Source organism: Dasypus novemcinctus, chromosome 14 (assembly GCF_030445035.2).
Source record: "Dasypus novemcinctus isolate mDasNov1 chromosome 14, mDasNov1.1.hap2, whole genome shotgun sequence".
Taxonomy (NCBI): domain Eukaryota; kingdom Metazoa; phylum Chordata; class Mammalia; order Cingulata; family Dasypodidae; genus Dasypus; species Dasypus novemcinctus.
The window spans coordinates 28,341,823-28,354,688 of NC_080686.1; the positions used below are offsets into that span (position 1 = coordinate 28,341,823).

At 39.3% G+C, this 12,866-nt stretch overlaps 1 protein-coding gene across 1 annotated transcript in view; it reads right to left on the bottom strand.

Moving 5' to 3' along the window:
• Nucleotides 1–12,145, bottom strand: part of PDE7A (phosphodiesterase 7A) — a 105,226-nt gene extending 93,081 nt beyond the window's left edge. Inside the window, exon 1 of the mRNA XM_058275579.2 lies at nucleotides 11,926–12,145. Coding sequence (XP_058131562.1) covers nucleotides 11,926–12,063 — 138 coding nt within the window. The 5' untranslated portion in view covers nucleotides 12,064–12,145. The remainder of the gene's footprint in view (nucleotides 1–11,925) is intronic.
• Nucleotides 12,146–12,866: the final 721 nt, after the last annotated feature.

Here is a 12,866-nt window from a genome sequence, read left to right on the forward strand (position 1 = left end):
CCTTATAAGAAGACCCAGGAGGGCACCATGTGATGATGGAGGCAGAAATGGAAATGCTGCAAGCCCAGGATGGCCAGCCATCCCCAAAGGCTGGGAGAGGCGGGGAACAGATGCTTCCCGCCAGGCAGCAGAGGGAGCGTGGCCCTCCCAACACCTTGACTTCAGACTTCCAGCCTGCACAACTGAGAGACAATCTATTTCTTCGTTTGAAGCCATCCAGTTTGTGGTACTTTGTTACTGCAGCCTTAGGAAATGGAGACACATACTTTCCTAGGACAAACATGGATTTATCGCATTACTTTACTGGATACAGAGTTTTCTCCTGAATTTAAATACCACAATTTACCCAATACCCACTCATGAACAGGGAAATAACCTAAATGTCCGTCCCTATATATTTTGCAAATTGTTACCAAAAAAAATCTATGTGCATATATCTTAGCAAATATTTACAGTTGTCCCTGTGGATGAATTCCTGGGTTGCAGAAAAGGTATTAATCGCATTTAAAATTTTGATTTGTATACGGCAGACCTACCATCCTCCCAAAAGGTTAAATCAGATGATACTCCTACCTCCACACAGAATATTCATTTTCCCAAACCCTGCCAACTTTGGGTCTTGTCAGTGTCTGCCTATACAAAAGCACCCCTTTCCCCCACCAAAAAAAAAAAAAACCTTTTCTTTGCATTTCCTTTATTACTAGTGAAGGTGAACACGTTTTCCTATAGTTGATAGCCTTCTTAGAACTGCTTGAGCCTTTTGCTTGTTTTCCATTGAGTAGTCTTTTTTTACAGATTTGATTTATATTTCCCTTTTTAAAAAATCTTTTCATATCGTTATTTGGGATAGTTATTGCTTTTCTTAAAATACATGTTCACTATGAAAAATTCAAACAAAAAGTAAAATGAAAGTAAAAAATTTACCCAAAAGCCCACCACCCATCATTCCATACATGGTAAATTGAGTGGTTCTTTCTATATTAGGAATTAACTCTTTAATTCCCAAGGTGAAAAAGGCTTCATTCTTAAGTTAACCTTTTTTCTATCTGATTGTGTCATTGTCTTTTGGTGCATCACTTCACTCATAGTGCAGGTCTGGGACACCTTTTTTTTTTCTTTTTTTTTTTTTTCAGGAGGTCCCGGGGGATTGAACTCTGTCCTCCACATGGTAAACAGGACTGTAACTGCTTGGGCCACAAAGGCGTTCCTTAAGTTATTTTTAAAGTGCAAATGAGAAAGGTCTTTCTTTATAAAAGGCCATTCCTATAAATTAGCATATAATCACATTTTGACAGGTCTTATTTTCCCAATTGGCCCATTACACCTTCAACACTGGTTTTGCCTTCTCTATGATTATAGTTTAATTAGAAGTAACTCATCTTTTCAGAAATAAATGTTTGCTCTCTAACCTTTGCAAATAATAACTGGTCTATAAACAGATGCTTAAATGTATTAAAGACCTGCCACTCAAAGGAACAAAGCTAGTTCATGAAAGAAAGCTATTTAAAGAAATCCTACAGATCAACCCCTTTGTAAAGAAGCAGGGAGTATCATGAGAAAAAACAACAGATTAAAGATTGGAACAACTAAGTTTAAAATCCTAATTTTACTTTCTAAATGTGTGATCTGGGAAAACTACTCTTTTTGAGCCTCAGCTGCCAAATGTTTAAAATGTTGCGGATGAATTAATTTAAGGTCTCTTTCAAGCACTAATACTCTGATTCCATGCCCAAAGAAGGTCTACAATTATGAAATATGGAGACCTAGGACCAGGAACAATAAAGGAAAAAAATTGATAGACGTATAAGGTCTTATTTCTTGCACCTATAACGGTAACACAAAGCAATAAGATAATTACAAGGTAGACTATAGCAAACCAAAGGTCTACAAACTGAGTTACACCTATTCCTCAGGTACATGAGCATAGAGAATTAAGGCCATTGATTTCTAGGTCCTTAAATTCCACACGTACAGTTTTCTAAAACTGTTCTGCAGATAAGACATGTCAGTTTCCTTTTAGCCCATCTCCCCATTCGCAATCACCCTCGTGCTTCTCCATACAAGAAAACCCTAACTCTCACACTTCCGAAAACTTAGAGTGGAGCACTGTCTTGGAGTCTAAAACCTGGGGAGCCAAAAGGACAGTTCAAAGTATTACTGTTGAGGAAGTTAATTACTCCAAACACTGGGTACCAAAACCTTTTGCAAGTCAAGGGGCTGCTAATTCTTGCTTCCAAGAAAATGTAAGGAGAATCAAATCTGGTTGTTACCTGACAAAGCATTAAAAACAATTTTGATTATGGATCACTTTGTTGCTTTATGCATAGAACACAGAAAAATAAGTGACATTGATAAAATAAAGCACTTTTTATTTCCATTTACTAAATCTGTGAATGAATTTACTTTTTTTGCAGAAAAGTATAAGGTAACTGATAAAATGCTTTCAAGCATAAATGAATACATTAGAATATTAACATGTAGAGACATTAAATGGAAATAAGCATTCAAGAAGGAACAGACTTCTTTCAGTTTTCTGACAGAAAGAGTTTATTCATATATTTTTAAAAAATGGATGATGGGGGACATCACCTCATTAAGATTCCCCAGGATGCATTTTTTTTAAAGTGTGATTTAAATGATACACCAGAAGTTACATCACTTACAAATATTGAAACTCAGAAGAAAAGTTCTAGATGTGAGAAGATACATTGTTTTTGCTTGTTTTTCAAATTTTTGAGATATATTTGCAAAAGTCTATTGAAAAGCCTATAGAAAAGGTCAGAATCTGTCATGAGTCCTAACCTTCCTCATGAGATACGGCCATCCCACCTCGATGGTCTCTGGGCTCTTGAACATACCATATTGAAAGTCAACTTATTTTCTATATTTCCCCCACCTCCAGGACAAAGAAAAGATAAAAACCTGTCTCTTCTTCATATTTTCATTTTTGTTACTAGCTTTATAAGCTACCTATCCTCCTACACTAAAAAAGTAGAATATTTTTTATCTCCCAAATTGAATCAGTATTTAAGACCTACCTTCTAATTTCTATCTCCATTCCTTCAAGATCTCTTCACCAGCTGCCATCAAACAGCTCTTCTTCAAAACAATAACTAGATTTTACTTCCCAACATCTCCCATGGAAAGTGAAAACTACTTTTTAATTATCAGAGTTATACAAATATAGCTGTCATGCATACAAATGAGTTAGCCAAAGAATTACAAAATCACAAAGTTGGAAGGAACCAGAAGAGGCAATTCCTTTGACAATACCCTTATCCAAGTATCTTTTAAACCACTGTCTCCAACCCGTGAGTCTGGGGTTATTATCTCATCAGGCAGCCCACTTTCTAAGCTGGACAGCTCTGTTAGACATCTAGGCCCAAACACAGTTGACTTTTTCTTCCTAAACTATTTTTGTTAAAAAGGAGGTTGTGATAATAGAATATTGGTAAAATTACAGAAAATTACAAATAAAAAAATTTTAATTACTGGCATTCCACCATCCAGAGGTAGCTACTATTGGCGTTTTAGAATACGGCTACTCCTTTTTTTTTTTTTTCCTTTTCAGGCATGGAAGGTATGTAAATATGTATATACATTATGATTTACTTTTAAACGACATGAGGATAATCTGTAGATACTCTGGGCTTTTTTTCACACAATTATTTTGTAAGCATTATCCCATGAATATTCTTCAAATTTTTCAAGCCAGGTTAGTGGTTATATAATATAGAAATAAGAAATATTATGAATTATGTTACTATATATATTTCAAATTCCTCAAAGCATTTTAGTGGTTACAGAATACAGAAAAAAGAAACAATGTATTCAGTAATAAGAAACACTATAATTTATTTTTTGTAAATTGTTTTGAATTTTTCACAATAATACAGGACAGATGAACACCCTTCAATATTAGTATTTATTCACATTTCTAATTATTTCCTCAGGATAGACTTCCAAATAAATTATTGAGCAAAAAACCATTGATTTCTTGATTCAATTGCCAAATTACTTTTCAGAAAACTTGTAACAATTTATAATCCTACTAGGCTTTTATAAATGAGAACCTCTAGCCATTAAAAAAAAATTCGGCCAATTTAGCAGGCAAAAGCCAGTATCATAGTCTTTAGAAGCATTTCTTTAATTACTAGTGCGGTTAAACATGAGATCTCCCTTCCTATTTCTGTATTGTTCCTACCTACTGGTCCTTTTTCTACCCTGTAAGGTAACATCCTTTTCCTAAGTAGTAAATGACCCAGAATTTAATCCATGTGCATTACCCAGTTGTGTTACGTTGGACAAGTAACAACTTTACCTTTCCACCTTCTCCTACAAATAGGAGAAAAACCATTTAATTCCTAGTGCCTGACAAAGCAGGACAGAGGTACAGCATTCAAGACACACAGCCAATCAAAATCTCTACCAATTCTCTTCTCCTTCCTCTCACTCACATGGAAGGTACTCCTTCGAATACTGGAAGACAGCAACCATCTATCGTCTCTCGCCAACCTCTCTCTTGTCCCCATCCCCACACATCCTGGTCTAAATCCTGAGCCTTCTTTTCTCTAGACTAAATATCCAATTTCTTCAGTCATTTATCAAACAATGTGGTTTCCAAATCCGCTTACCATCCTGGTCACTGACTTCAAAGGGTGGTTTAGTTTTGTTATATTCTCCTAGAATGTGGCTTCTAGAACAAAATACTCCAGCTGTGATTTGAAAAGACCAAAGTGAAGGCTGTCACCTCAAATAATCAAATACTTTCCCTTACCCACATTTTACCTAAGAACCAACAAAATCTATAGCCCATAAACCTAAATATCTTAACTCCAGTCCACTTACCTTCACTGATGAGGCAAGTCAGATTAAAAGTGAGGATGTTGGAATGGGACAGGCTTAGTTTAGGCTTGAACCCACTTGAACTCACTAGGTTGGTGTGATGTCTCAGGCAGGTGATTTAATGTCTCTAAATTCAGGGTACTCCTAAGCAAAAAGGCAGTAATACCACTTATCTCATAGAGTTTTTGTAAAGATTAAAAACATGAATTATAGTATCTGGCATGCAGGAGATAATTAAAAAATAGAAATAATTATAACAAGTTACTTTCCCAAATTCTGCCCTGCCCGCCTTTGTTCTCTCCTAAACCCTCCAGTCCTCATTTTCAAAAAAGCAAAGAGTCAGCCCTACCAGCAGGTGGCAGCATGGAGCAGCAATCCAAAATTCCCACTCAAAATTATAAGCAGGAGATGCTTCTGATGTCAACCATAAAATCAAGGCACAGGTACCTCAGGAAGGGAAACTGCCAGCAACCAAAATAAAGCACTTCAAGCCTTTTAGAAAGTTCATCTGCAAACCTAATTTTTCCCCCTTCCTCTTAAACTGATCAGAATGATACTTACACCTGAACGCAAATATGCAAAAACTAAGACTTACTTGTGAATAACATTTTGAAAGGCATATTTGGTAACACTATAAAAATCAGCAAAGCCAATATTACTTCTAGGTAAGAAGAAGTCATTTAAATATGGAAGAGAATAAAATCCTTAATTTTCCCTTAACTCAAATTAACCATAAAATTTGAGCAATTCATAACCAGAATAAAAAAGTTTTAAATTGTTTTCAAATTAGAAGATTCAAAATGAAATGTTGAAGAAAATTAGAAGGGCTGTAGAGGATGTGGAGAAACAGAAACATTCACTGTTGGTGGGAATGTAAAATGGTGCATCCGCTATGGAAGACAGCTTGGTGGCTCCTCTGAAAGTTAGGTATAGAATTACCTACCATAAAACCCAGCAATCTACTTCTAGGTATATGCCCAAAAGATTTGCAAGCAGGGATTTGAACAGATGTGCACACCACAGGTCATGATGGCATTAGTCACAATTGCCAAAAGATGGAAGAAACCCAATAGATGAATGGATAAATAAAATATGATATATGCATACAATGAAATATTACTCAGCCATAAAAAGAAAAGAAATTCTGATTCATGTGACATGGATGAACCTTGAAGACATCATGCTGAGTCAAATATGCCAGACACAAAAGGACAAATAGCAGATGATCACACAGATATGACTTAATTAACATAAGCTCATAAAGTAAGAATTTAGAAATAGGTTACCAAAGGCCAGGGTGGGGGTAGGGAATGGGAAATTAATGCTTAAATTGTACAGTTTCTATTTGGGTTAATTGTAAAGTTTTGGTAAAGGATAGTGGTAATGGTAGCAAAACACTGTGAATGTAATTAATAGCACTGAATTAGATATGTTACTAGAATAAAAATTTTAAAAAAAAACAGAATTGTGCAACACAGTGAACCCTATTATAAATGATCAACTACATAGTAAATAGTACAATTATAAAAATGTTCTTTCATGAATTGGAATAAATAAACCACACTAATGCAAGGTGTTAATAATTGGGTGGCATATGGGAATTTAAGCATGATTTTTGTATAAACCCACAATTTCTCTAATTAAAAAGAAAAGAAAAAAATTAACGGTTGAGGTTTTCTGGCAGGGACCATAGGGAATTAAAAAATACCCAATCTGAAAAAAAAAAACTTTAGTCAAGAAACTTCTAACAACATTAGAAATATATTTTATATAAACTCACATATAACCATGTTAAAAATGTGATACACATTTTTTAATGGTTATATGTACACATATACCATTATATGTTATATGTACCACAGTCTTTAATGCAATAAGAAAAAAATTAAACTGCTTAAGAAGATCTGCCTACAATGAGACTTCTTTCCCATCTAAATTTATTAGGTTTCTTTAGATCAAAAAGTGATTATTAATGATTGTAGAGAAAAATGTGAATTAAACTAAGCTTTATCCACTTTCCTCTTTTCAACTCTTCCCAAACTTGTCCATATATCTAACCCCAGAAGAGAACCCAACTGTCTAAAGCTGCTGAGGGAATTAAAACTTACCCAGAAGTTATCTCATCAAATTGCCTCTAAAAGAACAGATGGCTCTGCTCCTTCTTTTTATCCTAAGTGAGCTCCCTGATAGTCTTTACTCCTCTCAGGGGCTTCATATTTTACTTCACAGGACAGTCGTGTTTTAAAAAGAAGTCCTGAGTAGACAGTATATATAAGAAATAGTACTCTAAGCATGCAGCAAAATTTGAGCAGTAAAACCTCTCAAATCAGAGACTAATCTAAACATGTTTCTGAAAACAGCCTGTAAACTAGCATCTGAAACCCAACAATTCAATCAGAACTTCACTCCAAATATACTATAAGTTTATATTGAGTTTGAGCATATATTTGAAATATAAATATATATTAGTTTAGAAATAAAAGCCAAAACATGGTATCATTAAATTTAAATCAAAGTATGAAGCATTTCTGAAAACAGAGAAATGAAATCAAGGTCCCACTAAAACAAGCATTTTGGGAATAGGCAGGGAGGAGCGTCTCTGGAATAGAAACACTTCCCTTGAGGGATCCCAGTGATTGCCTACAGTGTCCCCTATACCAGTTTCTGGATAGATTTGTGAAAAGGCAACTATTTGGAATAATGCAAATTTACAACCTGATACTCAATATATAAGAACCCTAATAAATAAGCACAGGAGAGCCAAAAGACATTTCACAAAAGGGGAAATGCAAATACACCAAAACACCTCAGGAAGTGTACACCTTGCTTATTTTAAGTTAAAACAAACTTAAGGTACCCCACTGCCTTTACTAAAGTAGCAAAAAGTTTATATAAAATAATTTCAATAATGTATGATTGGATATGGAAGAGATATATCATTTATCTTAGCATTATAAAAAGATAGAGCCTTTCGGGAAAGCCAAAAGGAAAAAAAAAAAGTTCTTACCTTTTGATCCAACCCAGTGATTCTATTCTAAGGACTTAATCAAACTGCCCAAAAGTATTAAATGAAGCTTTACGTACAACAGAAAAAACCTGGAAGTAACACCAATGTTCAACATTTGGAGAATATGCTACTGATAGAGCAATGTGATCACTAAAAATGATCATTAATTATGATGATCTACATCTGCTCTGTCCACTATGGCAGCCCCTAGTCATACTTAGCTATTTAGTAAAAATTATGTCCTTCAATCACACCTGTCCCATTGTACACTAACCTCAACTACCACGAGGCTTTCTCTGATTTATCCAAGAAATTTAAGTATTCCAACCTTGCACTCTCATTACACCTTGGTAACTCCAATATAGCAATTATACCATATACAATCAAACCATTTTTCTCACAAGCCTGTAAGCTTCTCGAAGGAGAAATCAACTTTTATGTGCTCTGAATGGTTCTAGCATATAAAGGGCTTCAATAATTTGTCATATACAAATGAAACACTGTGTTAATGACGAGCATATATAGACTTTGGCTACAGTTGAAAATATGTATAAAGAAAGTAATGTATACTAAGGAAAAGTAGATTAGGTTGGCAGGGTTACATGTGATTTCTTTAAAGTACAAATTCTTTACATTTAATAATAATATCCATCTTTGCTTCTCAGCACCTAACACAAGGTGTCTCACTCACAGAAAGTTATTAATAAATATTTGTGGAATAGTCAAAAAAAGAAAAAAGAAAAAGCATAGGGGCTGAACTAGGCATCATGTTTAGCATATTACGGTATCGAAAACATATGGTTTACCTATTAGATTCCAAATAATGTGTTCAATAATAACACTTATCATAGATTTCTAATAGATTTTTAAAATTAAACCTCAAATCTCTAACCCAAATAAGATTTGTTTCCAGTCCACAGAAAACCTGGCTGAAATCATCTCGAGCACAGTGCTTGAATGTGCTCATCAATGCACTATGCACCGACAGTGTACAGGACAGACAAAAGTGGACGTCCATGTTCAAGGACACCTACCTGCAGAGCACCGAGGGGACAGCGAACAAGATGGGTAATCTCTGCTTTCACAGTTTTTTTTCCATATAAGAACTGAGACTATAAATCTTCACACTCAGCTATCAATAACAGATATCGAAAAATGGGAAAAATAGGCTTCTTCCATTATCCTTATTATCAAATATATTAGCCATGTGAAATAGTGGTATATGGCCTCAACTTTTTTTTTTCTAACGTTAATGCATTCTTGGGAGAGCTAATATTCCACATAAACAAATTTACTAGATAACCTGAGCTTGTCCACTTAAGCACGGACACAAACTGTCTTGGAAATTAAAAGACAGATCTTTCAACTTTTAAAAACATTCCTTATCAAACATTATTTTGACTAATAATTACGGTGTTGCGCAACATCCAAGCCCCTAAACCAATGTTCCCAGGGTGCTTTTTCTAAAGTAATTTCCTTTGAAGGGTTTTTCTTTCTGATCCCTGGCTTTCAGTGTGTGGCTGTTGGCCTCTGCAGCTACCAGTGTGAACCTGACTCCAGCTGCCTCCCCTCCCCCATTATATGAGCCGCTACTTGGAAAACAAGTTTGTCAGAATTTTGCCTAAAACATACAGGCTTTGAGAGGGTTTCCAAATCAATTTTGTTTGCCCAGAAGCTTTATTGCTTACTTCCCGGATCTGTTACAGTCTGCCATTAAAAGTTCCAAAGTTAGTTTTGGATAAACGAGCTGTGGCTATACCTTGATGAAAGTCCTTACATTGTTTTCATATTTAAAAATGATGTTCGGATAGAGGCAATTTCATTATCTATTCACTCATTCAACAAGTATTTACTGAGTACCTACTATAAGCTAGGTTCGAATACCAGTGTGAAATTAACTGAGATGTCTGCTAGCTTTGAACATTCTCTAAAATACAAAAAGTCTAATAAAAACAACTTCTATTTAATGCCTTCAAAAAAAAAGACTACTTTTACGCCTTTTTAAAAGAGACTACAAAACAACCATAGCTTCTGTAACTTTAGACTTAGGAACTAAATTGTCAAAGGTAAAGAAAACTTTTGATTTAACCAAATATTTATTTTAAAGAGCACTGAATATGATTCCAAAAATTCCTACTTCCTTTTTTTCCATTACAAATTGCCATCTAGGCCTAAAGAAATCAGTACCAATATATACCTTATTATTAAATGATACTCAAAGTCTTGACAAAGATAAATACGCCCCACTGGGCATCATGGCAAGTTCACCATCAGCTTAATGTTGAGCAAAATTAATTAGAAAAAGGTGTTAATTCCGGAAAATTTCTGTCTAAATTTTCACAAGTTCCTATCTACTTCACTTTGGGGTTGAGAAATTTTTTTTTAAGTCTTAAGTGTTAGCAAACTATGGTGTAACTCTGTATTTGCTTTATCTGCCACAATGGTACTTTTTAAATTCCATTACCCATTTAAATTGAAGACTAGAAAATGAGTCAAGGAGTAGGGCTTAAAATTGGTCGCTGAGGATTAATTAACACATCAGGTAAAAACCCTTGACACCAACCTTGTTTTAATTCCCCTGGAATCTCCCTTCTCATTCATTTTCTCCTCAGGGAGCAAAGCAGCTTTATTGGTATTTTATAATTTCATAAATGATCAGTGATTGCCTCTCTTATTTATACTGAACTAGAAATGGGTATTAGTCATGCACCTGCTGATCTGAGAAAGTAAAATGATACGTAGACATGAAAAAGGTTACTACCACTAAAAATCTTTGATTACTACCATTTTCCAGCAGTGTATTCATACTTCTTAAACATCAATTTTGGAAACTAAAAATGCGGATCAAAATAAATTAAATTGTTATACTACTTAAGTTGTCATTTAACATTACAGTATTTTTCTGAGCCAGCTCTGACCTCATTAGCATGCTATGAAGAAAGACGTCTGATATTAAACAAAAAGGATTAAGGATTCAGAGAGAAACCCAAATATAGGCTCTTGGTCATTCTACAAACAAGTTGGACAAAGAAACAAATGACAGATATTTAATGGGCGCCTATTATAATCAAAACCTCTACCCGGTACTGCCCACACAACCTGTAAAAAAAAAATTTTAAAACACAGATCCTGCCGTTAACGATGCTTATGATGTAACTGGAGAAAACATACTCCGATAAAAATATCAAACAATAAGAAAAAATACATTTATATTTTTAAAAATGAGCACATAAATAACATTCTGGAAGCAGAAAGTAAGGACACTCAGTTCAGATGTAAACAATAAAATTCTTTTTGCCTTCCCATCTTAAAATTGGCCATCAAAATCGGCCGGACGAGTAGTTTGGGCCAATAGCGTCCCCACAGCAAAAGCCAGAAATTCTCAGAAGCAACTGGTATTAAAACACAGACTTCCGGTGAGTGCTCATTAGTAGTTTCTCTCCTAAAATCTCCTTATCAAATTAAAAACAAAACTGATTCCTGGCTAACAACTTTGCAGAAACTGAAGCTTCAGGGAAACACTCCTGTACTTGTTTCTCTGATAGCACTTAAGGCCCATCCATCCCACAGAGAGGAAGGGATCGGGAAGAAGGCAGCTGCGGGGCATCTCGGCCTATTGTCCAGGGAACTGCAGGACCACCCGGGCACCGCGGCGCGCGCAGGGGCTGGGGGCGAGGCGCCCACGCGGCCAAGGGGCGCCGGGGGTGGGGGTGGGGGCGAAGGGCAGGTGTGCCCAGGGCCACAACTAAGAGGGGCCCGACGTCGAGACCAGGGATAATGGGAAAGGGAGGATCACAAAGTCATCCGTGAAGAGCCTGCGGAGGGTCTGACTGGCCGGAGCCCACCCAAGAGCGGGGTCTGAAGAGGCCGGAGGGCTGGGGGCGGACAGGCGCGAAGATGAAAGAAAAGGGTCTGGACTCGACAGGGAGCAGCCCAGGAATCCGCTAACAATGGACAACGCTGGGTCCGGGGTGCGCGGCAACGGCTGAGGGTGTCGCGGAGGTGCGGCCGGTGGGCAGAGGGAAACAAAAGAGCGGCGCCCCCAGGTGGGGGCCCCCGGCGACGGCGATTACCTGCGACAGCTGCCGGGGATTGGGGCAGCCGAAGAGCGCGGAGCTGGAGCTGAAGCTGATGGCCCCTCGGCGGCTGAGGACGTGCTGCGGGACCGGCCTGTCGAGGGGCAGCACCGGCAGCTGGTAGCATACTTCCATTGAACACCCCGCCCGGCCCCGCGCGGCGCCCGCCCGCCCGCGGCCGCCGGCCCCTGCGCTCCGAGGGGACCGCGGCTCGGGGGCGCCGGGCCGAGGCGGGGGCCGGGCGGACGCCGACCCCGGGCCGAGAAGTCGCGCTCACGCCTCTCCTGCCCACCCTCCGCCCCGGGCCGCCGGCGGGAAGGCGCCGAGGCAGCCTCCGCGACAGTTACGGGGAGCCGCGCGCGGCCGGCCCCAGGCGAGAGGGACGCGGGTGCAGGCGGGGGCAGCTCAGGCAAAGTCGGAGGGGACCCCGCTGGCCCGGGGCTCCTGGCCCGGGAGGAACGGGCCCAGGGGGCGGCAGAGCAAGCACGGAGCAAAGCGGTGCAAGAGAAGACGGCTGCAGGGAGTGGCGAGAGCCAGGGCGCGCGGGGCTCGGGACCAGCCAGCAGCTCGGGCCGCCGCCGCCGCCGCCGCCGCCGCCGGAGCCTTGCCCCTCCCCTCCCCCGAGCCTGACTTCACTCCGCCGCCGGCGCGAGCCCGGCGTAATTCACACTTTGCAGCCGCGGACCCTGCGCCAACCACGGCCGCCGCCACCGTGACGTCACGACGCCGCGCCGCAGACCCCGTGCCCCGCGCCGCCGCCGCAGCGCGCGCGGAGAGCCGTGCCCGCGCCGAGGGGCTGAGGCGCCTGGTCCGCACCCTGGCGGTCCTTTCACAGTCCGCTCCCGCGACTCACCTTCCTCCCGCGCCAACCTCACCCCGCAACGCCCCAGCCCCTCCCCGCTCCTCCCCCCAGGGCGCGTGCGCGGGAGGCCCGCACC